This window comes from Fusarium odoratissimum, assembly GCF_000260195.1.
Source record: "Fusarium odoratissimum NRRL 54006 unplaced genomic scaffold supercont1.11, whole genome shotgun sequence".
NCBI lineage: Eukaryota > Fungi > Ascomycota > Sordariomycetes > Hypocreales > Nectriaceae > Fusarium > Fusarium odoratissimum.
The window spans coordinates 196,394-222,041 of record NW_022158697.1 but is presented as its reverse complement, the minus strand read 5'-3'; the positions used below and the strand labels follow the sequence as shown (position 1 = coordinate 222,041).

The window sequence follows — 25,648 nt, the reverse complement described above, 5'->3', positions numbered from 1 at the left end:
CCAATCGGCGCGGTCGTTCACCTGTTCGTTCTTGATGTTTCATGTGGCCCCCACCCTATCAACGTCTGCTCTCATTTTACTTACCTGAGTGAGGAATGTCACGTCGTTGTTGTCTGCTCTTAATTGACCTACTACATAAGACTTCGTGTTTTTTGAATCTTACCACTGGGGTGCGGCCTAACTCGAATTAAATAGATTCTAGAATTTTCTAAAGCTAAATAATATATATACTATTATTTAAGTGATTGCAATTATTCTTAGTTTTAAATCAGATAATAAGGCACTACCGCAGTAACTCATGAAATTCGGTAGCGCCTGGAGATATACGTTAGCCTCCTAGTAGTAATCTTATTAGCTATCTTTATAAATAAAGATCTAATATCTTATTAAATAGCATTAATAGTTAAATAGCCAAAGTAGCTTCCTATAGCATAGACCTATAGGCGCTACTGAATTTTATGAGTTGATGTGGTAGGCTAAAGGGAGATGTTGTAAATCTCATCTTCTCGATCAGCGCCACTTACGATATTGTTCCAATTTCAGGCTTAGCGTAGGCGCCTATTTTCCACCTCCAGCTCCTTGATCATTTTCCAAATCAATCTAGTTCGCAAGTCCAAGTCTTCCATGTGCAATTATGGAGTCACCGTCCCCCGTTGTCCTTTCGACGCCCAGATACTACGGGCCAGGCTCTATAGCAGCCTGGTACTGCATCTTACCCGCCACATCTGTATCCTGGACATGGAATCCCGTCTACCGCTTCCAGCCAACCTCGGACTTCATTGCGGCTATTTTATACCCTTTAATTGCAATGATACATTTCGCCATACAGTTATGGAACCTCCCCTCCCACAAGACGCAGTATCTCAGAGCCAACCTTATGCATATCGTCATCGGAAATGGAGCCGAGGGCCCAGTCTCGGAAGCATATGATTATCAGTACAAGAATCAAGTGCTTTTCGACAAGCCAGGTCCGGACATGTTCGAAATCTTCCCGCGCGTTGTCACTATTGATGCTGCCTTGCGAATCAACGATAATTGCTTTTGGGTTTCCTTGATTGCGCTTGTGTTTCTGCTAGTGGAGCCTAGAAAATACCCGACGCAACAACAGCTTAAGGGCTTCGAGCGCGTTGCTATGCCTTATTGCCGGTGTTGTTTTACCCATTATGAATGGAATATTTCTAATCGTTATTCGTGACGACGCTCGAGTCCTCTGGATCTCTGGAGAATCTACTCTCTTCAAGTTCATGGCAGTAACTATGGGCATGTGCCCAGTTATGGTGGCATTCTTTATATATCTGCCACTATCGACTGAATGGAATTCATTTTTGGGGATACTGCCCTAAACCAGATCCATCACAAGCTTTCCCCTGGAGCTCACCGCCAACCTCTTTCATCGGATCCTTAAAGTTCGGTTACTGTACTTTGGTCTCGGGGCCCTCTATCTTGTGTTTATTAGCATCTTGCTGGTGGGCATAGTGAACACGTTGAGACTGGCATATCCAATTCAACTCTTCATTCCGGCCGTTGTTATTTCCATCTTTGAAATGGAACAAGTAGCAAGCTTGCTTGGAGGGATGGTAGTTTTGTTTTATAATGTTTATTCGATTGACTAAAGCCCAACATCGGCATCAGATAAAGTAAAGGCCTTGCCACGACTCGCTCTTAGGTATGGGATAGTAGAAGCTAAGATCGACCCAAGTCGATAATGCACAGCCACCGATAAGGACTGTGTAGAATACACAGACCATGAGGCCACGATCGTGCGGCGCAGCAATATCGGTATCCTTTATATCTAAACCATTTATAACTTATTTAATAAAGCTTTTATTTAGTCACTTTCTTCTCTCAGAATTACTAAGCGTTTTCAATCTGGCGTTGTAATGGTTTGCCTCACTCCCTTTCCATGTAGCGACCCAGAAGGCGGTGGAAGGCGTTGAACACGGCCGCTACATCTGACGAGATCCAAGCAAGGCGTGATTTGGCTGAGTCCCCTTGTTCCCAAAAGGAATATTGGTTCCGGTGGTGAAACATACTCAGAATGCTCTAACGTTAGTGGAGGCTTAAATATGCGGTCCTCCCCAAAGGAGAAGTTCCTACAGTCAAGAACGTTTTCGGAGATTCAAAAAAGGAAGTTCCGTCTGTGACGGGATACCTTCATAAACGACTTTCATCAGGCTCTTAGTCCAGTCAGTTTTATTATTATTATTACTATTATTACTATTACTATTATTATTATTATTATTTATTCATCTGTTTTTCAGCATGTCGCTTCCCAAGGACTTTATCTGGGGCTTTGGCACAGCCAGCTACCAGATCGAAGGTGCCGTCGACAAAGATGGTAGGCTTCCATCCATATGGGACGAATTCTGTTGTAGGCCCGGTAAGATCGCTGATAGTTCTTCCGGTGTTGTGGCCTGAAATTCCTACGAACGCACTTCTGATGACATCGCTTTGCTGAAACAATATGGTGCCAGAGCGTATCGATTTTCCATTTCTTGGTAAGCTTGATGGCCGTCTTTATTTACCCCATCCATGGTTCCGCTGACCTTTATCAGGCCGCGCGTGATTCCCTGTGGAGGACGTCACGACCCTGTGAATGAGAAGGGACTTCAACATTATGTCAAATTCGTTGACGACCTACTGGCTGCCGGGATTCAGCCCATGGTGACTCTTTATCAATGGGATCTTCCGCAGGCTCTCCACGAGAGATACGGTGGACCTCTTTGTAAATCGGAGTTCGTGGCTGATTTTGCTCACTATGCTCGAACTGTCTTCAAGGCACTGAGTCCTAAAGTCAAGATTTGGATGACCTTTACCGAACCTTGGATTATATCGACCTTTGGCTATAATCGCGGCGTTTTTGCTCCTGGCAGATCTAGTGACAGGTCGAAAGATCCCGAAGGAGACAGTAGCCGCGAATGTTGGATTGTTGGTCACAACATCCTCCTTGCCCACGCGTTAGCAGTCAAGATCTATCGCGAGGAATTCAAACATAGTAGTGGCGGCGAGATTGGCATAACTCTAAGTTGTAAGTACGAATGAAAGAGACAATATAGTGCGTCGGATGCTAACACACCTGTACAGCCGACTGGGCATACCCCTTCAATCCGGATGACGAAAAAGACCAGATAGCTTGTTCTCGATTCATCGATTTCTTCCTAGGTTGGTTTGCAGATCCAATTTACCGGGGCTACTACCCTGAGAGCATGAGAGAACAGCTCTCGGATCGTCTCCCTGTCTGGATGGCTGAGGAGATCAACCTCGTCAAAGGCAGTAACGACTTCTTTGCTCTGGACTACTATTCGTCAACTTTTGTCAAGCATAAAGATTCGCCACCGTCGGCTGATGATTTCATGGGGAATACGGAGCTTACTTGGGAGAATGGCAAAGGAGAAACCGTTGGCCGCGAATCAGGGCTATATTACATGCGATCAAATCCACAGGGCCTCCGACACCTATTGAATTGGATCCACGATAAATATAGCCCCAAGGTATACATTATGGAGAATGGCACGAGCATCAAAGGAGAGAATGATGTGCCGGTGGATGAGATAGTTGAGGATACATTCCGGTGCGACTTTTACCGCAGCCACATAGAGTCAGTCGTTAGAGCCTCTGTCGAGGATGGGGTTGATATTAAGGGCTATATGGCTTGGAGCTTGCTGGACAATTTCGAATGGGCCGAGGGATATCGCACGAGGTTCGGCGTCACTTTTGTTGACTTTGCCAATAACCAGAAGCGGTACCCAAAGAAGAGCGCCCAAGTGCTCGGTGAATTATTTGCCCGTCACATTAGTGGCGCATAGATATTTGTTCGGCTTACATAGATTTGAGACATTATATATTTGCTACTTATTACCAGTTTCTGTAAGTACGGTTTACTGAAGAGCGAGCACACAGAGACCCAAAATTGAGATGGAAACCCTTGATAAATATGACAATATGACATGGTTAGGCGACATCCCAGGATATTTACATCTGAGACCAGCAAGTTTGTTTGTAATGGCCTGTTGCGTCAAGCCTCCGAGTTAGAACTCATCCAGCTGATACACGAGGTGAGTAAGCGTGGAAGGAGAAAGAGATGAGAACCATAGCTCGTGCTTGGCCTTTAACACGGGAGACTTGGCCTGATCGAACATGACATAACATACATGCGTGACTTGAAGATCATTTTTTTCCATTTCTCCTCACGCAGTAAGGGCTTGTGATCTGCTGAGCCTTGTATGGCGTCGTAAGCCTGACTATTTGGGGCTCTGGCAAATAACTTGCCGGCCGAGACGTTCCATAATACACTGCCCAAATGAGAGGTAATGGCTTTGACCACTTACAGGCCCTGGCAAGCGCCAAGTAAGTAAAACTATTCCATGTCTTCTGCCACTGTAGCACGCACTTTAAGTCCAAAATCGCGGAACAAAGCGTAACTCTCCGACCGCATGGGACTAAGAGGCTCTGTAAGTTGAAAGTCGAATGCCCGCAGCAACTATACCGTCGCAAGTCAGCGAAAATTAAACGCTTAGAATATAATCTGATTCGCGACCTACCTCGAAATACACCTTTTGGAGCTCCATAAATGCCAGCGGTTTTCCAGCACACATCCATCGGCCGTGACCAAAGTTAATTTCCACGTTGCGGCGCATCTCGGCGAGATTGGAGGCTGAAAGACCAATGAAGCGTTCGGGTCGAAAGACATCGGCGTCTGGGCCGAAGAGGGCTTTGGAACCTAAGATAGCCGAGAAATTGATGGCAATGGATGTGCCACCGGGGATGAAGTACCCGTTGATGGTGTCGCCTCCAGCTGGTACCTCTTTGGCTTGCTGTCCTGTTGTCACTGGCCGCATACGAAGACCTTCATATATAACTGCCTGGCGGGAGGGAGTTCGAGTTAGTATTCCGTATATGGTGAAGTATACGTAAATGGACTCACTTGGAGATAAGGCAGCTCGCGTGCCTGAGCAGCAGTAATGGGACTTGAAGCCCTTCCCTCACGAATGGCACCTCGAATCTCTTCCTTGAGCTTCCGATAGACGCGGGGACACGACATGAGGTAGAACAGAGTGACCCGAATGGCCGCTGCAGTGGTGTCGGACCCTGCGACAAACATGAAAAGCGTCTCGGACTGGGCGTTGCCTTCGGATAGACCGTGGACTTTGAACGAGCTCTGATAGCAGAAGACATCAATGGTCGTTCAACGAACCTGTTGGATAGAGGAAAGTGAGGCACTCTGACATACGAGCATATCTGTCTTCTCTGTCTGGTCTTGACTATAGCGTTGTCGGACATTGTCATTTGTAACTCTGAGCACGATACGTTAGTCCAAGATTGTTCCATCGAATTGCTTTACGGTCGGCCACTTACTTCATCAGCGGGCCAATCCCATGAGTATCAGTCTCGCGTGGCCCAAGGAACTTGAGAAAAGTGGTCGAGTACATTACAGCTCTGATCCACGGCACATCACTTGTCAGCGCCATCAAAGGCATATGCTCATCCAACCCCTCATAGAACCTGTACGGATCCGAGTCAGAAGCACAGCAACCAAACTCCGTCCCGAGCGCCACTTTGGAAATGACGTCAAGGGTGAAATACGACAAGACGTTGAGAAGTGGCAGTGTACGGAACACACAAGACGTGGGATCTGAGAGATAGCGGCGGCGAATTAAGGACACTAGATTGCTGACCTGCTGGTCGACAGCGCCCTCGAGATTGGGCGTGTCACGACCACTATACGCAGGGGCCAGCCTTGCTTTTGCGCGATCATGCTGGCGAGGATCTCTCACTGCAAACATAGTTTCGTGGTACGGATTGAACCGAACACCGTCGACCCAAGAGGATTTGCCATATGAGCTCTTTGTCGCCGACATGCGCTTGACGAGCTCAACATCTGAAGTGAGCAGGACCTCCGGGCCAATTCGCACCAACAAGCCGTATTTTTCATCGAGAGCAACGAATAAATGGTGCTGTTTACCACTGTAGGCAATCCAGCCGTTCCAGATGTAGCTCAGTCCTGCAAACCAGGGGCCTGGGACGTGTCGGAGGCGATACCATGCTATAAAGGTTGTTCCGAGACACCAGGATGACAGCAAGCAGAAAACGGCTATGCCGATGCCACTAGAAGTCGGGAATTCTGATAGATAAGATAAGGTCATCGCTACTTGTAGGTTTCTATAAGAGGGTTGACTTGGCCGTCTCTTAACCGAAATGCAGGGGGGAAAACGTTGAAGGGTTGAACGGGGATACAATTGAGATCTTAAACGTATTTGCAAATCAGGCTCCGAGTCTAGATATCCTCACTAACAACTCAGAAGCAGTGTCTCATAATTGTTCTTCCGATCTGTATTTAGCCGGTTGGTAGTAAAAGACAGCCATATCTACCTTATACAGCCTCGCGCATATGCAGTTGCTTTGTCACGCTTATGCATTACATTACAGATTGGCATAAATACGACCACATTCGACGGCCAAGAGCCAATAATCAGTTTTCTATTTATCTTTTTCGTTTCCAAACGTATCACTTGACTCTTTGTCTCTTCTGGGTCTGCAGGTAAGAAATTCACATGCTTTGCATGCATGCATAAACGTCATACATCCCGGAATGAAGCCCAGAAAGGCGCTTCCTGGTGGCAGTTCATCATGCCCATTTGGCATGGAAGGCCTCAAAAGCAAATACTGTAGCTTCAAATGCATCGGGCTGGATTTGAAGCAGTGACAACGCATTTCTGTGAGAATTACACCGCAGTTTTCTTCCTGTCGGGCTCCCAGCTGGCTCGAGGAGGGATAAGACAATCACTAGGACGTATCTAAAAGAGAGGAAGTATGTACGTCCTGGTGGATGTCAGTGACTAATAAATTCATACTGGGGCAAAGCTCTGCACGTTCTTGAGCGCGGCCGGCAAATGATATTTCCGTTATGTGACACTCAGGATAACGTTACCCGTGCTTGCGGGCTATAATTCTAAGACAGGCCAGTCAACTGATGACCGATACCACCAATGAAAGCCACCAGCACCGTGGATCAGGCTGTATTGTGAGGGTTTTGCACGTACTTCTTGTCGAGATCAAATAAGTAGCCAAGGTAGGTCCTTTCGGTGCTGCTGAACCGAGGCTTAGTTGAATTGATCTTTAGCCTGTCGTTGTTCAGGCAACGAATCTCGTATGCGTACAGGTTTGGGCCCGAGTTCTGCGATGGTTTCAACGGCAGGTACGCTTGATACCTCTTCAGAACTAGGACTGATACCTTGCCAAATTTTCCTGAGGGTTGTAGGAACAGGGGCGCGGTGTATCGTTGCTTGATGGGGTATGGGGCATTACTCTTCTATGTCGCGGCTGAATGTTGTTGCGAAGCGTGTTGTCACGATCGAGGATAAGGCTATTCTGGAGCCGCTTAAGTGACCACCAAGTTCCATGGAAGTGTTTCGCTTTTTGGGAAAAAAGAATGACTCCTTGGAGGAGTGTATTTAGGCGAGATCAGTTTATCAATATCAATTCTCACGTGTAAAAGCGTTACCTAGCGGCACACAGAGAGGGAGAATACATTAAACTACAAATAATATCTCCCTTATTCAACATAATCAAAGTCGCTTAAAGTTCGGGGCTTTGAGAACTTGAAGGTGATTATTCATTTCACTGAGTGATCGAGATCACCAAATAGTACATTGTCAAGACCTCAAATGAATTCTGAGGTTCTAAATAAATTTAATACCGTGATCGAGCTCGTGGTAGCAGCATTTAATATGCAAAGTCAAAGTTGAGTTTCTGTTTCGAAGCATCCGTATTGCACCTAAAAGTAGAAGATTATCAATTGAGTCTATGAGGCCTCCTATTAGATTCCTCCGTTTACCTCCGCGCCAAAGCCGCCGTATTCTACCCCCGAATACAACATACAACTTATGGCTGGTCATCATGGCCACCCTCTACCCCAAAGACGTCCATGACTCGTCTGTATCTCTCCTTCTGCACGAAGTACATTGGGGCAATATTCCAGAAATTTTCGGTTCGGTTTTACCGAATATTGAAATAGTGTTTCCGGCGCATCTATACCCTCTAAATGGCAATTTATGCTCCGAATCGAATGTCTCCACCCCGAAATGACGCTCCTGAGGGCGAGATTGGGTTACCTATCAAGTTGCAGAGAGTCGGTCGTCTCTGCTGTCCAGCCTTGCAGTTCGTAGCATTTGTAAAAGCAGGACTTGCTACACGAGTCTTATATCAGCATAATGCAGCCTCGGCCAAGGCTCGACCCATATAAATCCGGGAGCCAAAATAGCTGAAACAAATCCGTGGGTCCAAGAGCTTCTGGGTAGAGGTTACTGCTTCGCCGATATTAAGGTGCTGGTTGGGAAATTTGAAGTTGATATAGGTATAGTCACTTCATTAGAGACCTTCTAACTACAGAAAATTGCAATTATAGTATTGGCTTCATAAAAGTTAGATTATCGCCCTGCAAACAGGGCTTCGTTCCAACGCCTGCATTTGAACCCTCCCTTTAATATGTCACTGCGTATGTGGATACTCAATGGTGATCGTCGGTATATTTCTAAAGATAGCAAGCCTTAAACGAGGGCCAATGGACAGCAACTCGGAACTAAACGAAGTGCCATGGAGTATCTCTCGTATTCACTATCAGCTAGCGAGGGAGTTTGCCGATCAGCACAGATTATCATACAACAACAGGATACAGATATATAAACATGAAAATACAAGTGTCCATAGATTGATCCTCCTTTTGCAAGTCACTCACTCTTTCCAATCGTTTAGCACTTTTAAACACATCCTTATCCTTTCGTTCATTGAACAGGCTATGATGCGTTTTATCTCTCTTACCTTTCCCGCTCTTTGCGCCGCAGCTGCAGTCTCCAAGTCCTGCGAGAACCCGACCAAACGTGTCGAATGGCGCGAGTTTGATGATGCAGCCCGTCAACAGTACACCGACGCTGTTCTGTGCCTCTCAACCAAGCCATCTCGTCTCGGCCTGAACACCACTCTTTACGACGACTTTCCCTACGTTCACGCTCATTTGGGCAAGCAGAGTACGTCGACCACCGTCCAATCCTCCCTTCACTGACACAAGACAGTGTGCTGAAATTACATGGCGTTTAGTCTACTCCGTTGCCTCGTTCCTCCCCTGGCACCGATATTTTGTACACGTCTATGAGGGTGCACTAAAGGAATGCGGTTACAGAGAATTCATGCCGTAAGTTTCTCCTCCCGATAGCCTTCGTGATGCATATACTGACATTAACGTTCAGTTACTAGGACTAGTCCCTCGATGCCGACGACACGCCCAAGTCCACCATCTAGGGCCCCAAGACCGGCTTCGGCGGTAACGGTAGCCTCAACAAGGCCGAGTCTATTTACAACGGGCGAGCTGTTCGCAAGTGTCTCGACGACGTACCGTTCAAGGACCTGGTTCCTGCCTACCTCACCACCAACTACGATCCCCATTGCCTGGCTCGAGGATGGAACGATGGAAGTGAACAAGTTGGAGATATGCTATCTGACGCTTACACAAAGGAAGCTGTTGCGAAGGTCCAGGAGATCAAGGGCTACGATGAATATCGTCAGAAGTTAGAGGGTGGTCCTCACGGTGCTATCCACAGCGCAATTGGTGGCGATATGATTCCCAACACTTCCCCTAATGGTAAGTCCCGTGCCCCCATTTCATCATTCTCAAAAATCATTTCTAACAGATCAGATCCTATCTTCTTCCTTCACCACGCCCAGATCTATCGCCTCTGGTCACTCTGGCAGGAGGAGGATCCTAAGACTCGCAGCATGGAGTTCACTGGCTTCAAGACTCAGGACCAATTTGACGGAACCAAACCTCCTCCTGCTTCTCTAGATGATACACTTCTCATGAAGGGCTTGGCGGATGATTTGAAGGTCAAGGATTTGATGAGGACTCAGAGCTCACTTCTCTGCTATTCTTATTAGCAGCAGAACTAGAAGCTTGGGGTGAAGCGGGCGTCTGTCGCTTCTTTAGCCCTCATGTACCAGCTTCTAGGCTCAGGCTTTTACTCTGGGGTTTACCGGGCATTCCCTGGGTCGGAAATGGCTTATCGTTTCGTCGTTTTGTTAGACAACAGCAATTATAAGATATATGTAGTGTGAGCAAGAAAAATGTAGAAGTAATGCCAAGCAATAGTGGCGGTAATAAATATTTACCTTTGGGCAGTTCACTTTCAGCTCCCCCGCATAGATTGACCCTTTACTCTTTATAGATGTATTTCCAAGCCTCAGGTCCTGTTGCCAATTGGACCAGGCTATATCACGTCAACATGTCTGGGAAAACTATCAGTCAAGAGCCAGCCTGGAATGAAAATAATACGGAGGCTATCCTTCTCCAGTTAGGGATTGGCCCCAATGCTCAAGACGACGAAAGCCGTGGAATCCTGAAGCTTGAGATTGGCTCCTTCATGGACAGAGATGTCTCCGTATTCTATCGACCTTCTTATGATGTCCTCGATATAGGTTTTAGGTGGGGTATGAACCCAGGATTATTTGACCTACCTGAACACACCCATCATGAACACAACCTGGTATTTCGAGACGTCATCGAACAGACTGGGGATCTGGCACTGGCGATCCAGGCTATTTTGACACGACTCTTCCAGATGACTTACTACTATCTCATGGACGAATACAACGTTGCGGTGCCAATTACAGCCACGCATGCAGTTACCATGCTCATCCAAGTACGATAGCTAGGGCTGAAGTTGGTCATCATTCTTGTGGCTGTACACCTCTTTCTGATGTGCTTGATAATATGCCTCTTTTTAAAGTGGACGAGAGTATCTGCACTGGGTAATGCATGGCAGGCGGTTGCACATGCAGCCTCCAAGACCACGGATTTCGAGTCGGCAGATACTGCCTTGGACAAAGAGGTGGAGAATTGGACGAAGGTTACGGGACGGGATAGTGAAATCTTCACACTGTCGCGCACTGCAGACGGTGATAAAATCGAATTTTCTTGCAGGTACCAGGGAACAATGGAGGAAACCCCCCCTTGACCATTGAGGTAGAGGGCCACGTGGGTAACACACTGTTGACCGAGAGCTAGGACTCCGGCATATCGAAGGATGCTGTGAACAAGTCCATGACGACATTAGGATAAGGTTACTGTTACCGCTCACCACTGTCGAAACATAGCATGGCCAATGATGGGCGAGACAAAGCTTGAGAAGCCTGCGGTTGGAGAGCGAAAACAACACCGTCATTTTCACGTTGCAAAGGTGCCAGATGCCGTGAAAAGAAGTACGTGACCAGATTCAATTTAGCTACCTGAACTATCTGGTCCACTACATACTCTTCCCAAATCTGTCTAACAAAATCCACACAACGGGATTTACAGACGCAGCCCGCATAATCAGGCGCTGGGAAGGTACTCAACCGGCTACTGTCGCCCCTGGTATTCAGCAGCCTCGGGTTGTTCACCGACCTGTAAACGTTAGTCCCATAGCGTGTCACGTTACGATCGGGGGTTTACTTACATCCTTGGAAGCCGAATCAACTCGTGGAGTTTCTCGGCTGAGGTCAAGAGCACTTTGAGCGAGGCCGCTTAGATCTGGAACTGTGCTCCGATTATGGCCCGAATGTCCAGGGGATGAGTCATCTAGGAACTGAGTCTGTGATCCGGAACACATGATGCGACTCAGTGACATCTCGGCCCGACGTCCGCCACGAGCTACTGTCTCTTCATTTCTTGAAGACGAGGGCTGTTGGTTAGAAGGGCCAGCTTCGTGCTGTTCTGCAGCTTGAGGTCGAATTGTGCCCCGAGGCTCAAGGTGAGTTCCGTTTGAATATCCATGACTGGGTAGGCGAAATGGATGGTAAGGAACGAATGGACCTGCAGCAGTGAATGCATGTGCCGGATCAGAGGGCTGTCCATTTCTACCAACAGAAGTCAAGTCGATTACTTCTCGACGATACGGATGCATACTGCGCTCCTCTGGACGTGGAAGCTGGCGCTCATCCGCACGTTCCCGTGTCCTTTCACTCAATGGCCCAGCATTTCTGGTTTCCCAAGGCCTTTGAGCATCTCCCTCACTCATTGACGCAGTCCTTCTTGCGGACCCATCTGTCCAAGGCCTGTCAAATACACCAGGCGATGGTCCGATTTGCTGAGACAGGGTTCTCGATCGAGGCTCATGCGAAGTTTGATACGAACTTGCAGTTCCAGCTTGATATTGATCTCGGGTAGGGTAAGTCCTGCCCAAGACCTCATAGTCACGTCCAGAATGCCAAGAGCGCTGCTGATCCTGATACCCGGCGTCGTGCGGGCTGGAAATCCCATAGTCTTCGGTGAGCGGATAAGGTGTAATCCGAGGTAGCCATCGAGGTGGGGAAGGGCTCCGCGGTCGATACATGGACGGGTGACTTGTAGAATGGATTCCAGGGGAACGGTGGTCATTGGTACTCCCGAATACCGTGGCCGGCTTTGGGGAAGGGGGACGACGCCCCTGTGTCGACGCACCGTGAAATGATCCACGCGCAGGACAGTTGTACTCTCCCATTGCAGCGTAATTGAGGTACCCCTGGTCGTGGCGAGGTGGTACCTGAGGGGTTGTGGGTAGAGTAGTACCTTGAACCACAGATTCATCATGACGGCGCTTCGAGGGTACACGGTTCGCAGGAGGTGCCGGACGTACATCCCTTTCAAAATCTCTAATCGAGTGGTCACGATCCTGGGCCTTTGGCAGCCCGTGACTTCGTGGAGTCTTATCGCTCGATTCTGGCTCCGATAGTGGGGGTGAAGGTCGAGATCGCTCTCGAGGTTGATTCACATGCCTATCTAGGTAGCCAGCCTTCGGATCGGAAGATGGATGTTGTGATTGGCTTGGAACTCTATGGGAATATTGGCCTGAGGGTCCACTGTTCCGATCATGCTGAAATCCCTGGTCCTGGGGTGCGTAGACCATTGGTGGGTGAGCTGGTACAGGAAGTAGCTGTTGTTGTTGATACTGTACGAGACCTCGTTTTTCCGGTCGGCTTTTTATCTCCGACACAAGCTCAGCCATGGTGCGAACAACCAGAACACGCATGCCCTTAACTTCCACAAGAGCGTAATTATGACTTGGCTTGTACAAAATTGGCTCTGCGTCAACCTCCATGATACCAACAATATCATCATCCAACGCAGCGCCAACGATGACAGCATTCTTCGGAGAGACTCGGCATACATCCAGGGCCTTTTGAAACACGCGAGCGTCTGGCTTGCGCACTGTTGGATCTGCCGGAGTTATCAAAGCATCGATGTAGTGCCAGAAATTGAGATCCTTCACAACATCCCACTCAACAACATCGTCGACAACAACAATCGCGTACTTGAGCTGCTTCAACTCCCCCAAATACCGAGAAGCGCCGCGAACTTCGAACCGGTTGCGGCTGAATTCACCAGCAAACTCGCGGCCGATCAGTTGCCGCTCACTCGCCGGCGGCAGATTAAGATCAAGCTGTTGAAAAATCATTCCGACTTTATCAATCGAAACCTGTGGAATGCTGTTGGGTTGAATGCCGCGCGGACCTGACCCATGGATCTGGCGGTGGAGGAGCTGTCGGTACGCCGCAGTCATGGCAGCATGGTAGCCCCGTTTGAGCTCTTCCATGGGTTTGTTCCGAAGGTCCGGGTTGAGCTGCCTGCACTTCTCAAGACCACGCTCAGTCGCGTGGTCGCGGTCGAAGAGGGTGTTCAGTGTGAAGAAGATGACCTTTCCGCCTTGGAGATGGAGCGCCAATTTCTCTGGGGGTTTAGGAGGCGGCAGTGGGTTGACAGCCATTGCCTCCTTGCTTGAGCTTGGCTGGGAGGACATTTTGCAACGAGAACCTGTTGAAGAATTTTATTTGGAAGAGTATGTGAGGAAGAAAGAAACCTGCTCTTATATAGAACATTTAATGCGCTCATGTTCAGGCAAGACACAGAGTTTGTTTCAAAGAAATAGATGCATTATAAGTTTTTTATTTATTCGCGCAAAAGTATATACTTTCCATGCGCTCGAGATGATGAATTGTCCCGTGGCTCAGAGATGCAATGATGGAAGCCTGCTCGTGTTGTCGAACAAAACTTCGATACAAAAGAATTGATATAGTTAAACTTTTGGAGGTAGCTATTGATTGAACTCTATCTTTGTATCCGTTCTGAGATTGATAAATTATAGTTCATCGTAAGTCTGACAGCCTGATTAAACTTCGCCGATTATCAGATCCGCCTTTTGTGGCCATTGAACTTTTTTCCATCCACTTTCCGATCAGTCCGTTAGACAGATTCTCAATGAAATAAATATTCATGATATAAACAGCGCAAAACATTATGCAATAAACTCTCAACAAGCTGATCAAACCACGTATGGAGAGCAAATGCATAAGAACCTCCGACCCGGGTACGTCAAGAGTAAGTTGAGTTGATATCCACGCACACAGTGCTCACAACGCTCACCCTGTCAGAATCTGAGTATGTTGACGGATCTTCAAAGCCTGCGACATGCTAGCAAGGCTCTAGTCTTGTCTCTACTGTGTCGAATTCTATTGATGCTGCGCTTTGCCTGCCCTTCATGCTCGAAGGACTTGTCCTATTTGTTCACCCAACTTGGATGCATTCGCTTGCTGATGTGAGCTTCTTACTGAGTTGTCGCATCACGAGTATGGTCTCGGAGAATGGTGTGATGGCAAGAGTCGCTCAGAAAGCGAGACTGCTGATATTCTTCTGCTTGCTTCCCCAACCAGTCCAAGGTTCCAGGAACGAAAGTCAAACGAGGCGGCGAAAGTTATGTCACATGATTCTTCACTGACGAGATTGATCTCACATCTGTGTTGCAACCTGATTCAAAACAAATTGGTGTAAAAACAACTTTGCTGTCGCTTCCTCAACTGGCGCCTGTCACAGACACTGAATCCGGGAATTCATCCTGCGGGTCTGGTAGCCGATTGGTACCAAAGTTTTACCAGATTGAGCTATGTCGATCGACACATGCTCATTTCGGCAATGGAGATATTGCAGGGTCGTCGGATCATCTATTCCCGCAGCGCACGACAACCGTTGGACAAAAAGGATCAACTGATTTCCGGGAAAAGAGCCCTATTATTTATCCATTGCTCCACTGCACCTTGGCCATCAAGGGTCTGGTCGGTCAACAAACAAGGGGCCAATGTCGTGGTTCGGTTGGCGGGTTCTAGAGCACGTGGGCTGTCAATGGTTAGGTCCCTTGCAGTAGCCATGGAAAAGTGCCATTGCGAACAGGGATCAGGGACTTCGATTTTCCCGTCAAAGATGCATGAGTCTGATAAGCTTGTTGGCATTTAACTAGCAAGGTTTGTGGGAAATGCACGAAACTTCGAATCTGGAAGTCTGTTCATCTCAGTGCCACGATGAACCAATCAGCGCTGAACATCAATGCGCGCATAATTCCCTGCAAAGTTTAAACCACCATTCTTCAAACCCCATTCGTGGAAAGACTACTGATGGCTCGTCGCAAATAACGAGGGAGCACTAATGCACCACGAGCCGTTCCCTATTTGCTTATCTCGGTGCCCAGCACGTTGATGATCAGCGCGAGTCATGTCTCATCTGTCAAACTGCGGGACCCTTGCATCCAGAGCTGCGGACCCATGGTAAACGGCCAATGCCGAGCTGTCACGAATGCCGCTTTCCGATTTTCATACGAATTTCTTGTTTGGTGTTGACCTATCACAACTTCTACTCTAATCCTGCACTGTCCTTCAGGGTCCTTTTGACGGAACCGACGACAAGGCTATTCCATACTAGTTGGCCTCTGCTCCCTGAGCTCCGCACTTCTTCTCACAATAGTAGGTAAACTGAGATTCATCGTCAGCCAGGAATCCAAAAGAGACCCAGTGACAGGGACTGGGGACAGTATGCTAGGTTACTCACCTCGTCACCGCCAATATGCCAGTCCTTGGACTCACAGACAAGACCATCCTACTTCGTGTTAGCGCCTCATTCTATCAAGACATTACACCTGGGGCGTCCCACAAAGCGACAGTCAGGGCACTTGTCCCACTGTTTGTTGCCAGTATTGCGGTTCCTGTAGTAGTTGCAGGCGCAGTTCGTAGCGCCGGGAAGAATCTCATAGTTCACCTTCCAGTTGTAACTTGGGCTCCATGGCGTTCCTCCGATGGGGTCGTAGTGGCGGTTGGTGACGCAGACCGCTTGGCTGTGAAGCTTTGCAGAAGCGCTGTTGAGATCTTGTTAGTACTGAGGTGTGTGGGGGTGGACCCTAGGGAATCGTACAGAGTCGCGAGAGCGAGAAGAGAGGTGATGCTGAGGAACTGCATTGTGACTTGTGATGTGAGAGAGAGGGACAATCAAGATTCAGGCTGGGACTGAGAGAGGTAGAGAAGAATGTGATAATGGATGATCTGGGCTTCAACAATGGGATCGAGAGTGCTTATATGCTGAACATCGCGGCTAAATCTCAAGGACGACTCCGAAGACGGAAGATCCAACTCTTTCATGCCAACCCGTGGCCCAAGCATTGTCTGGCTGTTATCTGAAGCTATACCCTTTTTCCAGACCTGACCTGCCAATTTCGTACTCGAGTCATGCTATACCATAGATAACCAGGATACATCGTGTCTCCAAGTCCTATCGCTCTCCCACGAGGCTTGGCAGTTGCCTTGTAATCACAACTTCGTGGACGAAAACACCATAAGTGAAGTCGTTATAGCAATAGCTCTGAACGCTACTCGACCAGTGATAATTTAATCCGTATCTCGGACCGACGTATCAACCTTGTTGTCGTGATCGTCAGTGTTAGTTGGACCCGTCGACTAGCGAGTCACCTTCCTAATGCACCAGAAGCTCGGGTCTTACCGAGACCTAGACGGGATAAACCCACAATCACCGATACATTGATATCCTGTCGACGGATGATCTTTATAGCCGCGCAAATAGCTTCAAGTTTGGGCACGTTGGGAGATTACGAGGGAGTCTCCGGAATCGGATGAGAAGCAACTGCCGGCGTTGTAGTGATGAGTGAATTATCAACGGCCTTGGTAGAACGAGATACCTTGACGATTTGAGTTTCCGACCTGCCATACTTGGGTATAAAGGTGTGAGCTGCTCTTGGCAGCAGAACGGCTTTCATTCTTCAACCAGCACCTCTTTTCCAACTTCTCAAGAACCTCTCTCTATCTTACCTTCTCTGGAGTCTTCGAAAGATGATTGCCCCTCAGTTTATCCTTCTCAGCCTGGCCGCTGTTGCCAGTGCTGCTCCGTTCATGACTGAGCGAGATCTCAACGCGACCCTCTGGACCCCCGACCACGTACTCAAGCAAGATGAAGTCATCCTCTACGGCGAAGGTCGCAGTAAGTCCTCCTCTCACCTGAACAACTCATCATAAGTTAACATACCCTCAGTGGAGGTTGTCCATGTCAGCGTCTATGAGAAACTTCTCGAGTCAGAGGGCATCTCCCCCATCACTCCTGAAATCGACCAAGACTGGCTCGACGCCGGACCCAAGGCCGTCGCTCCCCGCAATCTCGAGGAACGTCAGTCTTGCGGCTCTACCACCTCCTACGTGACCGACCGCACCGAGCGCTTCGTCGACTGGGACGTGCAAATGTCCCCCGTCGTCATCGGCGCTGGCCGCAGTGGCATCGACGTCAGCGTCGCATCCTCCTTCAGCATCTCCAACGGCGTTTCCGTCAGCGCAGGTCTCGATCTCAAAGCCGTCAAGGACCGTCTCGGTGCCAGCTTTGGTATCAACTACTCTCGCACTTGGACTACTCAAGCCACCGTCACTGTCCGCGGTACCGTGCACGATGGTGAAACTGGTGTTGTTATTACTCGACCTTGGACTAACCGCCGTTACGGACGTCAGTTCAGAGGATGTGTTGGGTCTATGCAGCAGACTGGTACGTGGATGGCTGATGCGCATGAGGAGGGTTCTTATGAGGGTGTTAAGTGGGTTGCTGGTGCTATTACTATGTGTATTAAGAGACAGAGTGGTATTCCTCTTTCTCGATGCAATGGTGGTGGAAACTTCCGGTAATTCGTTGTCGATGGGTCTAGAGCCGGTACGAGTCATGGTCGTGGTATATAACCTGCTACTTGGTTGGTGCCAAGGCCGAGCATATAGTAGGGAAATATAGGGAATTAGGGTATCTGGCAGGTGAATAATCTAAGGTAGTGGATAGGCCTGTAATTAACAGAAAATATTGTTAAGATAGAATATAAGTAAGATTATTATTTATTTAATATACTAACTTATTTTATTTAATAAGTATTAAAATAATATAATTATTATATTATTAATAAAGAGTACTAATAAAAAGCACTAATAAAAAAAGTTAAATTAAAAAATATACTTATATTATAATTCTAATAGTTATATTATATATATTATATACATTTTTTATTTTTTATTCATTATATATAATTATTATAAATAACTTTATTTTTATCTTCTCTTTCCTTTACATCCTCTTTTTATCTTACCTCTTTCTTTCCTATATTTTTACTATCCCTAATCTCTTATATATCTCGTTATATCTCTTTCTCTTACTATATATTATGTCTCTTATATCTACCTCTTCTTTACAAACTTAAGACACCCTTATATAAATAGTATAAGTAAGATAGCTTTCTATAGTATAACAGACCCCAATCCTAACCCTAAGAGTAATAATTAAGTCTAATATGTTAGCTTAGCTAGATCATCATCTTATGTGCTTCACTTTAATGAATTGTTTCCTAGACAATAGGTAACATTGTCGCTCATCACCTGGTTTAAACCCTGGCTCCTGACTCCATTACTATGCCAAGTAATAGATTAAATCCCCTTGCGTTACCATGGGAATCAAGGGTTCACTTATGTCTAGCACAGAAAATGTCTCGATAGCGATTAAAAAAAATCAAGGCGTCCATTGCTTGTTGCCTCTGTTAAGCACATTCCAACAAACCAGCCACAGAGTTACCAACCCCGTGGTATCTTCCCCCGTTTAGCCGTTAGCAGTTTAAACGGGCAACCAATACGAGTGTGAGTTCAGCGCTAACCCGAACGCGATTGAATTATTGTCCCTGACATATTTTAGATTCCACTGAAAATGTGGCGGAAAAGAGGGGCTTTATTGGATTCTGACAGCGCAAGGGGGATAATTAGCAGGCTCTCGCTAAAAACAATGCTACGGAATTCGACTCAGAGTTTGGGCATTCTTGTCATTGTCTACATGGCCAGATAAGACTCGAGAACAAGAAATGTCTCATACTGCCCATGCCGAACAACCGTTACTGTTGGTGAAGTTTGCGTTGGAATGTGACTGCTCCGCATGCAAGACGTGCACAATGTCACCTGTTGATCGGAAAGCTGGATGTATATAGTCCATCCCCAACCCCTGTTCACGCCGCCGACACTTGATCTTCACATTCGTTTCCTGTCACTCGTTCAATCAATTGTTAATCTTCATCATGCGCCTGTCTTCAGGCCTCCTCCTGGCCAGCGCCTCCAGTGCGTTTGGCCAATTTAAGCAGTTTACGAGATTTACAAACACTAGCACCCCTGCTGTCGAGACCTCAACCTCTTCCACTGAATTCGAGACTTCTTCTGTCCCGCCTACCGCGAGTATCGAAACCACTGCCACCAGTGTTGAGACCACCACTTCATCCTCAGCATCAGTCCTTGCACCAATTGTACTCAATCTCAAAGACGCCATATTGGGCCCGGGTGCTTCTTTCTACCCACCACCTGACGGAGATACTATGTAAGGATCACCCAGAAGTCATTATAATATTCCAGCAGCTCTAACATGCCATGAATCTAGCCTTATGTCTCCTGTGGCCACTGACTCTACCCTCAAGCGTCGCGCTGTTCCTGTTCCTGCTCCGATCGTCATTACCTCCTTGAATCTCCCCAACAATGCAGTTTCCTCTTTTAAACAACAATTGACTTCATCTCTAGCTGCTACCCTAAGTATTAACGTGGCACGTTTCATAGTTACAAATATCACATGCACTCCAGGCATGTGCGGCGGACTCAGTAAGCGGGCTGAGAGTAGCCCTTGTGCTTTCGAAATTGTCGCCAATGGTGAGGTTGTCCAGATTGAACCTATTCCCGAGAGGTTCAGCGGCAGTCTTGAAATATCTACCAACCCTTTTTTCCTGAAGCTCTCCAACGAATATAAATTCCAACAAGCTTGCGGCGATGTAATCGTCCCTGTAATCATTGAAGGGGTCGCCCTCAAGGATGCTCAGGGTGCAAGTTCAACTCCTATTCCTTCCCTCAGTATTGGTATTCCTACTAGTAGTGAGACTGGTTCTTCTACCGAAACCAACGACGCAGAGTTTACTACCAACTCCGAAGGCGAAACCATCTTCCCTACCGAGACTGCTACTGAAACCAACAGTCAAGAGTTTACGACCAACTCTGACGGTGAAATTATCTTCCCTACTGGGACTGCCCCTGGTGCCAGTAGTGAAGTTGTCGCTACAAACGCCGAGGGTACCACTACCAACTCAGAGGGCGAGACTGCCTTCCCCACTGGTACTTCTACCGGTACAATTTCTTCTGCTTCTTCAACAACTACTTCAATTGCTGGGTTTCCCGGTGATGTCGGCGGTTTCAGTCTCTTCGGATGTGCAGGGTCTACCGCTGGCTTCCCTACCTATACCCTTGCTGAGTCCAGCCCGTTGATGGACCTCAACGTGTGTGCTGGCCTTTGCGAAGGACGTGCTCATTTTGGCGTCCATGATACGTAAGTCTGGTCCTCATATTATAAGGCGTTAATAATTTGTCTAGTGCTTGTTACTGCGGTGATGTGTATGACTTTGATAGTACTGTCTGGTACAACCTGGACCAATGCGATATTGAGTGTCCTGGAGACAAGACCCAATTCTGTGGAGGTGAAGTCGAGAGCAAGCTTCGAGCCCGCCAGGCCATCTCTAGCAATATCCTTCTTACACTCTACGCTAAGGCCGAGGCTGCTATCTCTCTTACTGAGTCTGTCACCCAAACGGTAACAAACCAGGAGACCATTATTACCACTTTTACCACTGTCGCTAGCGGTGAAAGCATAGCCACCGAGGTCGTCACCGCCACTCTGGTATGCATTGATGGGAAATGCCATTCAAGCAGCTCTAACACCGTTGCCGTCTACATTTTTGTCGAGGTCAACGGCAGTGATTGTAACGGCCAATGGGTCTATATCTCTGAGCCCTGCCCTGGCGGCCAACAGCATATTCCCCATCTCTGCTCAGACGGAAAATGCGCCAGCCTCAAGGTTTACAAGCCTCAACAATGCCCAGATTGGTATAACTATAAGTCCTTCTTTGTTCCAGCAGATTGCACAACTTGCGCTCAAGGCAAGATTAGTTATCAGCCTTGGGAGAAGTCTTGGGGTACGCCTGATAACTGCAACGGCCAAGTTCCTACCTGCGACACATTCGGATGTCCTTCCCAACAGGGCGTTGTTAAACCCCACCACGGTATCAGCTGGAACTCCACTATTCCTCATGGAGGTTCCGGAGGAGGCTATAACCCCAGCCCCAATGGCGGTTCCAGTGGAGGATCAAGCTCAGGCTCGAACGGAGATTCAAGTGGAGGTTCAAGTGGAGGCTCCAGTGAAGATTCCAGTGGCGGCAGCGGCGGTGGTTCAAACGGAGGTTCCAGCTCTGGTTCCCAAGGAGACACAGAGGGTTCTGGCGCCCCTGGTTCTAAAGGCTCTTACCCCAGCACTGTCCCTGTTATTAGTGGTGCTATCAAGAAGGCCTCTGGTGTACTTTCTCTTCTTGCCGGACTTTTAGCCCTTCTGTGAGTCTTAGAACTTTCTTATTTATCATATCTTTTGTAATTTAGAACTTATCTCAGCCCCAAGTCCAAATTTCCTAACAACTAGGACCTTTGTTTCTAAGCCATTGGCATAGTGAACAGTCGTGACATCCATGTGCCAACTCATAATTCACTAAGGAAGTCGGTGTACGCCAGAATACCAAGCACCGTCAAATTCTATAAAGTAGCGCAATCGAGGCTTTGTAGAGCATCTGTCAGCTGCATGCACTGCGCGAGACGAAATTTCAGCTCTACTAAAATTACTATATTTAACCTACTTCAAGCCTCCCCATTCCTGACAACGGACTATTGGCTGTGTCAGGCTATTTAGCAGCACTTAGCGACGTACTAAGCCGGGATAGCTCTATTTTAAAAGCCCATAACAAAACCAGGCCTGAACGGCAATTGAACTTTTAAAGAGGGCTTACTCGCTTATTATGACTGAAACACAGGAAGCCATAAAGGTGTAAAGTCTAAGGATAAGCTTATATACCGCAAGACCTTGCCAGTCATGCAATCTTATACCTAGTTATCTTGCAATATACTCGGTACTTTTGGAATTTCTGTTAAGTGAAAATGGTCTCATTAAGGAAAACGCTGGCGCTGCTGTTTATCAGTGCAGCAAGCGCATTACCTGCTATCACTGAGAGGTACAGCGACAACTCAAATGGAGGGCTCTGGGACTTGATGGTCAAGAGTAGAAAGTCTCTTGACCCAAGAGCAGGTGCGTAAAAATAGCAACTCAGGGCATTTCAATCCTCTCAACTAACATCGCCGCCGTCTCTAGTCTGCAAAGCCAGCGATCCAGATAACCAAGCGTTCCAGAAACATAAGGCCAATAGATCCGAAAGGTAGTATATCATTAGTCAGGCTGACGTTCTCGTTTATAGGAGTTGGTTCTAACATGTTCCAACAAAGCAAGCCAAGATGAGGAAAAAATAGGCGCCGAGGAAGCTTAAAAAATCGCATGTCAAGGTGCGGTCTGTGCGGGCGACCTAACAAAAGAGCAATAAAGCTCAGGTTCAAATAAGCTGATGTTAGGCTACTGTCTTAACTCCTCTACCGTAATATGAAACTATTAAAGAGGTCTAAATTATTATTTTGTTTACGGCTTGTTGGTTTGAAGAGAGAAAGGATATTCTGGAACAGCCTAACCTCATTTAATGGTACGTGCTTGTCCAACTAGGCCAAGGACATCAAGATACCGAAGACATGACAGATTGTCTCAGATTCTTTGTCAGGCTTGCTAGAATAAAACATTGGGTTTGGTGGTGGAGAAAACTGGCGAAGTTGTACCTCATTAGCAGGGGAAATCCTGGGTTATTGGGGTATCTAAAAGCACGGCCTCAGAATGGGGTTTGGGGATCCTAACTATATCACCAAGCATAAACTAGCGTGAACTCTATTACTTGCCGTGCACAATTGCCGCCATGCTGAGCCGAGGGTTTTCTGTTTGTATCACTTGACTCTCTATGGCTGATGATATTCCGATGAGATATATTAAGCCAATACTTTGCAAGTCCACAATTCTTTCGCATATATGCTCGAACCTGTGAAACATCTATATCCAGAACCCTAGCGAGACGACTCTAGTGGAGACTAAGATACCAAGTAGCGATGAAGTCAACTACCATCCCAAAACTATCTCTTTTAGAGAAACTGGGCCTTGCGGTCAAGATACTTCTAGGTAAGATGTCATTTCACACCACAGTGTCTTTGGCCTCCTAGACTCACAATCCCAAAGTACCCGGAACCATCATGAGCATTCTCATCCGAGGCATGCCCCTTGCCATCAAATACAAAGTCCCATTACATCTGTGGTTCACCTGCATGGTTGGGCGCATCCTCCTAGGCAATTTCACCCCACGCCAGGTTCAATTCCTCTCAACACCAACGATAGATGTCTACACAGCCTGGATCAAGAAGCAGCGAGACCAGGGCCATCACACTCGACTAAACCTCGACATTGAGCCCCTCGCTGGCACTGACGCATCTATCATGTGGATCGGGAATCGCAAGAAAGCGTCTAAATTCGTCCTGTTCTTGCACGGCGGTGGATATGTCGCGCCCCCTCTACCAGGCCACTTCACTTGGTGCTGGGAGGCATACGTTAATGGTGGACCTGGTGTGGACAAAGAGGTTGCTGTTGCGGTGCTGCAGTATACGCTTGCGCCAGGTGGGAAATATCCTGATCAGCTCCGCCAAGCTTCTGCCGCTCTCAATCATCTACTTCAAAGCGGCGTGAATCCGTGTGATCTGATAGTCGGTGGTGACTCGGCCGGAGGGAACTTGACAACTCAACTCGCCTATCACCTCCTGCATCCCAATCCCGCTGCTCCAGAAGTCAAGCTACAAAGCCCACTCGCAGGGATGTTCTTTGTGTCTCCTTGGCTCAGCGATCGAACAGACACAACTTCATTTGAAGAATATGGCAACGTCGACATGCTCTCTGCAGGCTTACTCCAGCGTACTTCCGTACACTCGTTCCGCAGTGAGGACCTGGAGCCAAAAGTCAATGGAGCTCACCCAGCCCTTGCCGTGGATGGAGATCTTTCATGGTTGAGCGATCTCCCAGCGATCACGAGCGCGCTTTATGTCACTGCTGGTAGGCGCGAGGTTTTCTGTGATGCAATCGTCGAATTTGGGAAAGCTGCTCAAGAGAAATGCCGTTCGATTCCTGTGCAGATTGAAGTCGGCGAGCGTGAGTGTCATGACTTTATCCTCATCGAGAACCAAGCAGAAGTAGCAGGGGATGCCACGGAGAGGATGAGGAAATGGGCGTCTGGCATATTATTAGATTAGTAGTATTGAGCCAGAGGAGCACTGTGGAGGATGGACGTGTTAGTCGATGGAAAGGACAGGAGCTGCACGGCGACATGGCAACAACACGGGCAAGACTTTGGAAGGTGGTTCGGTATATTATCCTGTGGACTTGTTAATACGAATAGCGATGACAATGTGACACAGTCTACACTGAGAGCCCTTTTGTAGAGAAGCAGAATTTGATAGCTTGCTAGTCTAAGCAGCCGCAGTCTATGTACCGTTGTGGGTTCGATAGCGCTGACCTCGGCTCTTCTATCCGCCAAGGAGTCTAAGCAGCTGCCTTCAACACCTCTGTCAGTTCGACCAATATCTTCCGCCCATTGACAACCTTAATGCTAGCAATCAGCAAGGTGGAAGACGTGCTACCAACGCCAGTCTCCTTGTTGGAGTCGGTAAAGCGAACAAACTGGGAGACGCAACCAGCACCTGAGCCATCGGGTGCATCCCAAGATTGGAGCTCCTTGGTTTCATGAATAGTCGTCTTGTTATCGACACGGAACTTCATGATGATATCGTGGAATGATTGTGGCGTGTAGTGATCATGGTTGATTCTAAGCAGCACAATTAGCTTCTATCAGTATGAGACTTCTTTTGGAGGTTGGTTACCTGGCCGTGAAATCTTCTGAGATTGACTCTTTGATGGTACTTGCCGAGACTTCATCGTCTGGCTGGACAAAGATTCGGGCGTAGAGATCTTCCATCCAGCTACTGAGGGCAGAAGCGGGGAGAGTGGGTTCAAGGGCGTTGGCCATGTTGAATGAATATCGGGTTTGTGACTGGCTTTGGAAGGTATGAGTGATGTTGTGAAATGGAAAAGAAGTAATCAACTTGAACAGCTTTATGAGGAGTTATTTATACCCATTTTCCAAGTCATGGGTTTCGACATCTGTATAAGTTGGGAGTGGACTACCCTAAGGATTGAGTCTAGCGTGCGGAACTCCGCATCTTAGTGAAACAGGCTCGGAATGGTCGGGCTCGGCGCTGACCGACTTATTTTCCCATTAGCTCGAGTATTTGCAACAACCATCTCATTCATAGCCAAAAATCAATCAGC

The 25,648-nt window shown here is 47.6% G+C and overlaps 11 protein-coding genes across 11 annotated transcripts; 7 read left to right on the top strand and 4 right to left on the bottom strand.

The window, feature by feature from the left end:
• Nucleotides 1–2,262: 2,262 nt before the first annotated feature.
• FOIG_07503 (beta-glucosidase) lies at nucleotides 2,263–2,418 on the top strand (the record flags this gene model as incomplete). Its single annotated transcript, XM_031207078.1, has 1 exon — nucleotides 2,263–2,418. One exon carries the CDS (start codon nucleotides 2,263–2,265, stop codon nucleotides 2,416–2,418), a length of 156 nt encoding a protein of 51 aa, XP_031062611.1.
• Nucleotides 2,419–2,532: 114 nt separating this feature from the next.
• FOIG_07502 (beta-glucosidase) lies at nucleotides 2,533–3,806 on the top strand (the record flags this gene model as incomplete). The annotated part of the gene is made up of 2 exons (XM_031207077.1): nucleotides 2,533–3,028; nucleotides 3,085–3,806. The coding sequence occupies 2 exons, from the start codon at nucleotides 2,533–2,535 to the stop codon at nucleotides 3,804–3,806; spliced, it is 1,218 nt and encodes a 405-aa protein (XP_031062610.1).
• A 551-nt stretch (nucleotides 3,807–4,357) lies between these two features.
• Nucleotides 4,358–6,143, bottom strand: FOIG_07501 (uncharacterized protein; the record flags this gene model as incomplete). The annotated part of the gene is made up of 5 exons (XM_031207076.1): nucleotides 4,358–4,480; nucleotides 4,542–4,862; nucleotides 4,925–5,158; nucleotides 5,231–5,294; nucleotides 5,356–6,143. The coding sequence occupies 5 exons, from the start codon at nucleotides 6,141–6,143 to the stop codon at nucleotides 4,358–4,360; spliced, it is 1,530 nt and encodes a 509-aa protein (XP_031062609.1).
• Nucleotides 6,144–8,794: 2,651 nt separating this feature from the next.
• Nucleotides 8,795–9,927, top strand: FOIG_07500 (uncharacterized protein; the record flags this gene model as incomplete). The annotated part of the gene is made up of 5 exons (XM_031207075.1): nucleotides 8,795–9,023; nucleotides 9,094–9,187; nucleotides 9,209–9,254; nucleotides 9,295–9,634; nucleotides 9,689–9,927. 5 exons carry the CDS (start codon nucleotides 8,795–8,797, stop codon nucleotides 9,925–9,927), a joined length of 948 nt encoding a protein of 315 aa, XP_031062608.1.
• A 344-nt stretch (nucleotides 9,928–10,271) lies between these two features.
• On the top strand, nucleotides 10,272–11,003 carry FOIG_07499 (uncharacterized protein; the record flags this gene model as incomplete). Its single annotated transcript, XM_031207074.1, has 2 exons — nucleotides 10,272–10,688; nucleotides 10,812–11,003. 2 exons carry the CDS (start codon nucleotides 10,272–10,274, stop codon nucleotides 11,001–11,003), a joined length of 609 nt encoding a protein of 202 aa, XP_031062607.1.
• Nucleotides 11,004–11,386: 383 nt separating this feature from the next.
• FOIG_07498 (uncharacterized protein) lies at nucleotides 11,387–13,802 on the bottom strand (the record flags this gene model as incomplete). The annotated part of the gene is made up of 2 exons (XM_031207073.1): nucleotides 11,387–11,431; nucleotides 11,484–13,802. The coding sequence occupies 2 exons, from the start codon at nucleotides 13,800–13,802 to the stop codon at nucleotides 11,387–11,389; spliced, it is 2,364 nt and encodes a 787-aa protein (XP_031062606.1).
• A 1,826-nt stretch (nucleotides 13,803–15,628) lies between these two features.
• On the bottom strand, nucleotides 15,629–16,453 carry FOIG_07497 (uncharacterized protein). Its single transcript, XM_031207072.1, has 4 exons — nucleotides 16,238–16,453; nucleotides 15,980–16,181; nucleotides 15,878–15,925; nucleotides 15,629–15,801 (listed from the first exon to the last, which is right to left on the bottom strand). The coding sequence occupies exons 1-4, from the start codon at nucleotides 16,279–16,281 to the stop codon at nucleotides 15,748–15,750; spliced, it is 348 nt and encodes a 115-aa protein (XP_031062605.1). The 5' UTR covers nucleotides 16,282–16,453; the 3' UTR covers nucleotides 15,629–15,747.
• A 601-nt stretch (nucleotides 16,454–17,054) lies between these two features.
• FOIG_07496 (uncharacterized protein) lies at nucleotides 17,055–18,040 on the top strand. The gene is made up of 2 exons (XM_031207071.1): nucleotides 17,055–17,314; nucleotides 17,366–18,040. Exons 1-2 carry the CDS (start codon nucleotides 17,167–17,169, stop codon nucleotides 17,998–18,000), a joined length of 783 nt encoding a protein of 260 aa, XP_031062604.1. The 5' UTR covers nucleotides 17,055–17,166; the 3' UTR covers nucleotides 18,001–18,040.
• A 1,342-nt stretch (nucleotides 18,041–19,382) lies between these two features.
• On the top strand, nucleotides 19,383–21,757 carry FOIG_07495 (uncharacterized protein; the record flags this gene model as incomplete). Its single annotated transcript, XM_031207070.1, has 3 exons — nucleotides 19,383–19,708; nucleotides 19,769–20,698; nucleotides 20,743–21,757. Exons 1-3 carry the CDS (start codon nucleotides 19,416–19,418, stop codon nucleotides 21,755–21,757), a joined length of 2,238 nt encoding a protein of 745 aa, XP_031062603.1. The 5' UTR covers nucleotides 19,383–19,415.
• A 1,498-nt stretch (nucleotides 21,758–23,255) lies between these two features.
• Nucleotides 23,256–24,754, top strand: FOIG_07494 (uncharacterized protein). The gene is made up of 2 exons (XM_031207069.1): nucleotides 23,256–23,458; nucleotides 23,516–24,754. Exons 1-2 carry the CDS (start codon nucleotides 23,389–23,391, stop codon nucleotides 24,571–24,573), a joined length of 1,128 nt encoding a protein of 375 aa, XP_031062602.1. The 5' UTR covers nucleotides 23,256–23,388; the 3' UTR covers nucleotides 24,574–24,754.
• Nucleotides 24,755–24,862: 108 nt separating this feature from the next.
• On the bottom strand, nucleotides 24,863–25,346 carry FOIG_07493 (uncharacterized protein; the record flags this gene model as incomplete). Its single annotated transcript, XM_031207068.1, has 2 exons — nucleotides 24,863–25,145; nucleotides 25,201–25,346. The coding sequence occupies 2 exons, from the start codon at nucleotides 25,344–25,346 to the stop codon at nucleotides 24,863–24,865; spliced, it is 429 nt and encodes a 142-aa protein (XP_031062601.1).
• Nucleotides 25,347–25,648: the final 302 nt, after the last annotated feature.

Bases quoted from the DNA above. Each gene is read 5' to 3' on its own strand.
- FOIG_07497 (XM_031207072.1), bottom strand. From the start codon at position 16,281: ATGCAGTTCCTCAGCATCACCTCTCTTCTCGCTCTCGCGACTCT. The intron at 16,182-16,237 runs GTACGATTCCCT...AGATCTCAACAG, and splicing joins CTTCTCGCTCTCGCGACTCT to CGCTTCTGCAAAGCTTCACA. The intron at 15,802-15,877 runs GTGAGTAACCTA...GATGAATCTCAG, and splicing joins GGCATATTGGCGGTGACGAG to TTTACCTACTATTGTGAGAA.
- FOIG_07496 (XM_031207071.1), top strand. From the start codon at position 17,167: ATGATTGCCCCTCAGTTTATCCTTCTCAGCCTGGCCGCTGTTGCCAGT. The intron at 17,315-17,365 runs GTAAGTCCTCCT...ACATACCCTCAG, and splicing joins CCTCTACGGCGAAGGTCGCA to TGGAGGTTGTCCATGTCAGC.
- FOIG_07494 (XM_031207069.1), top strand. From the start codon at position 23,389: ATGAAGTCAACTACCATCCCAAAACTATCTCTTTTAGAGAAACTGGGC. The intron at 23,459-23,515 runs GTAAGATGTCAT...ACAATCCCAAAG, and splicing joins TGCGGTCAAGATACTTCTAG to TACCCGGAACCATCATGAGC.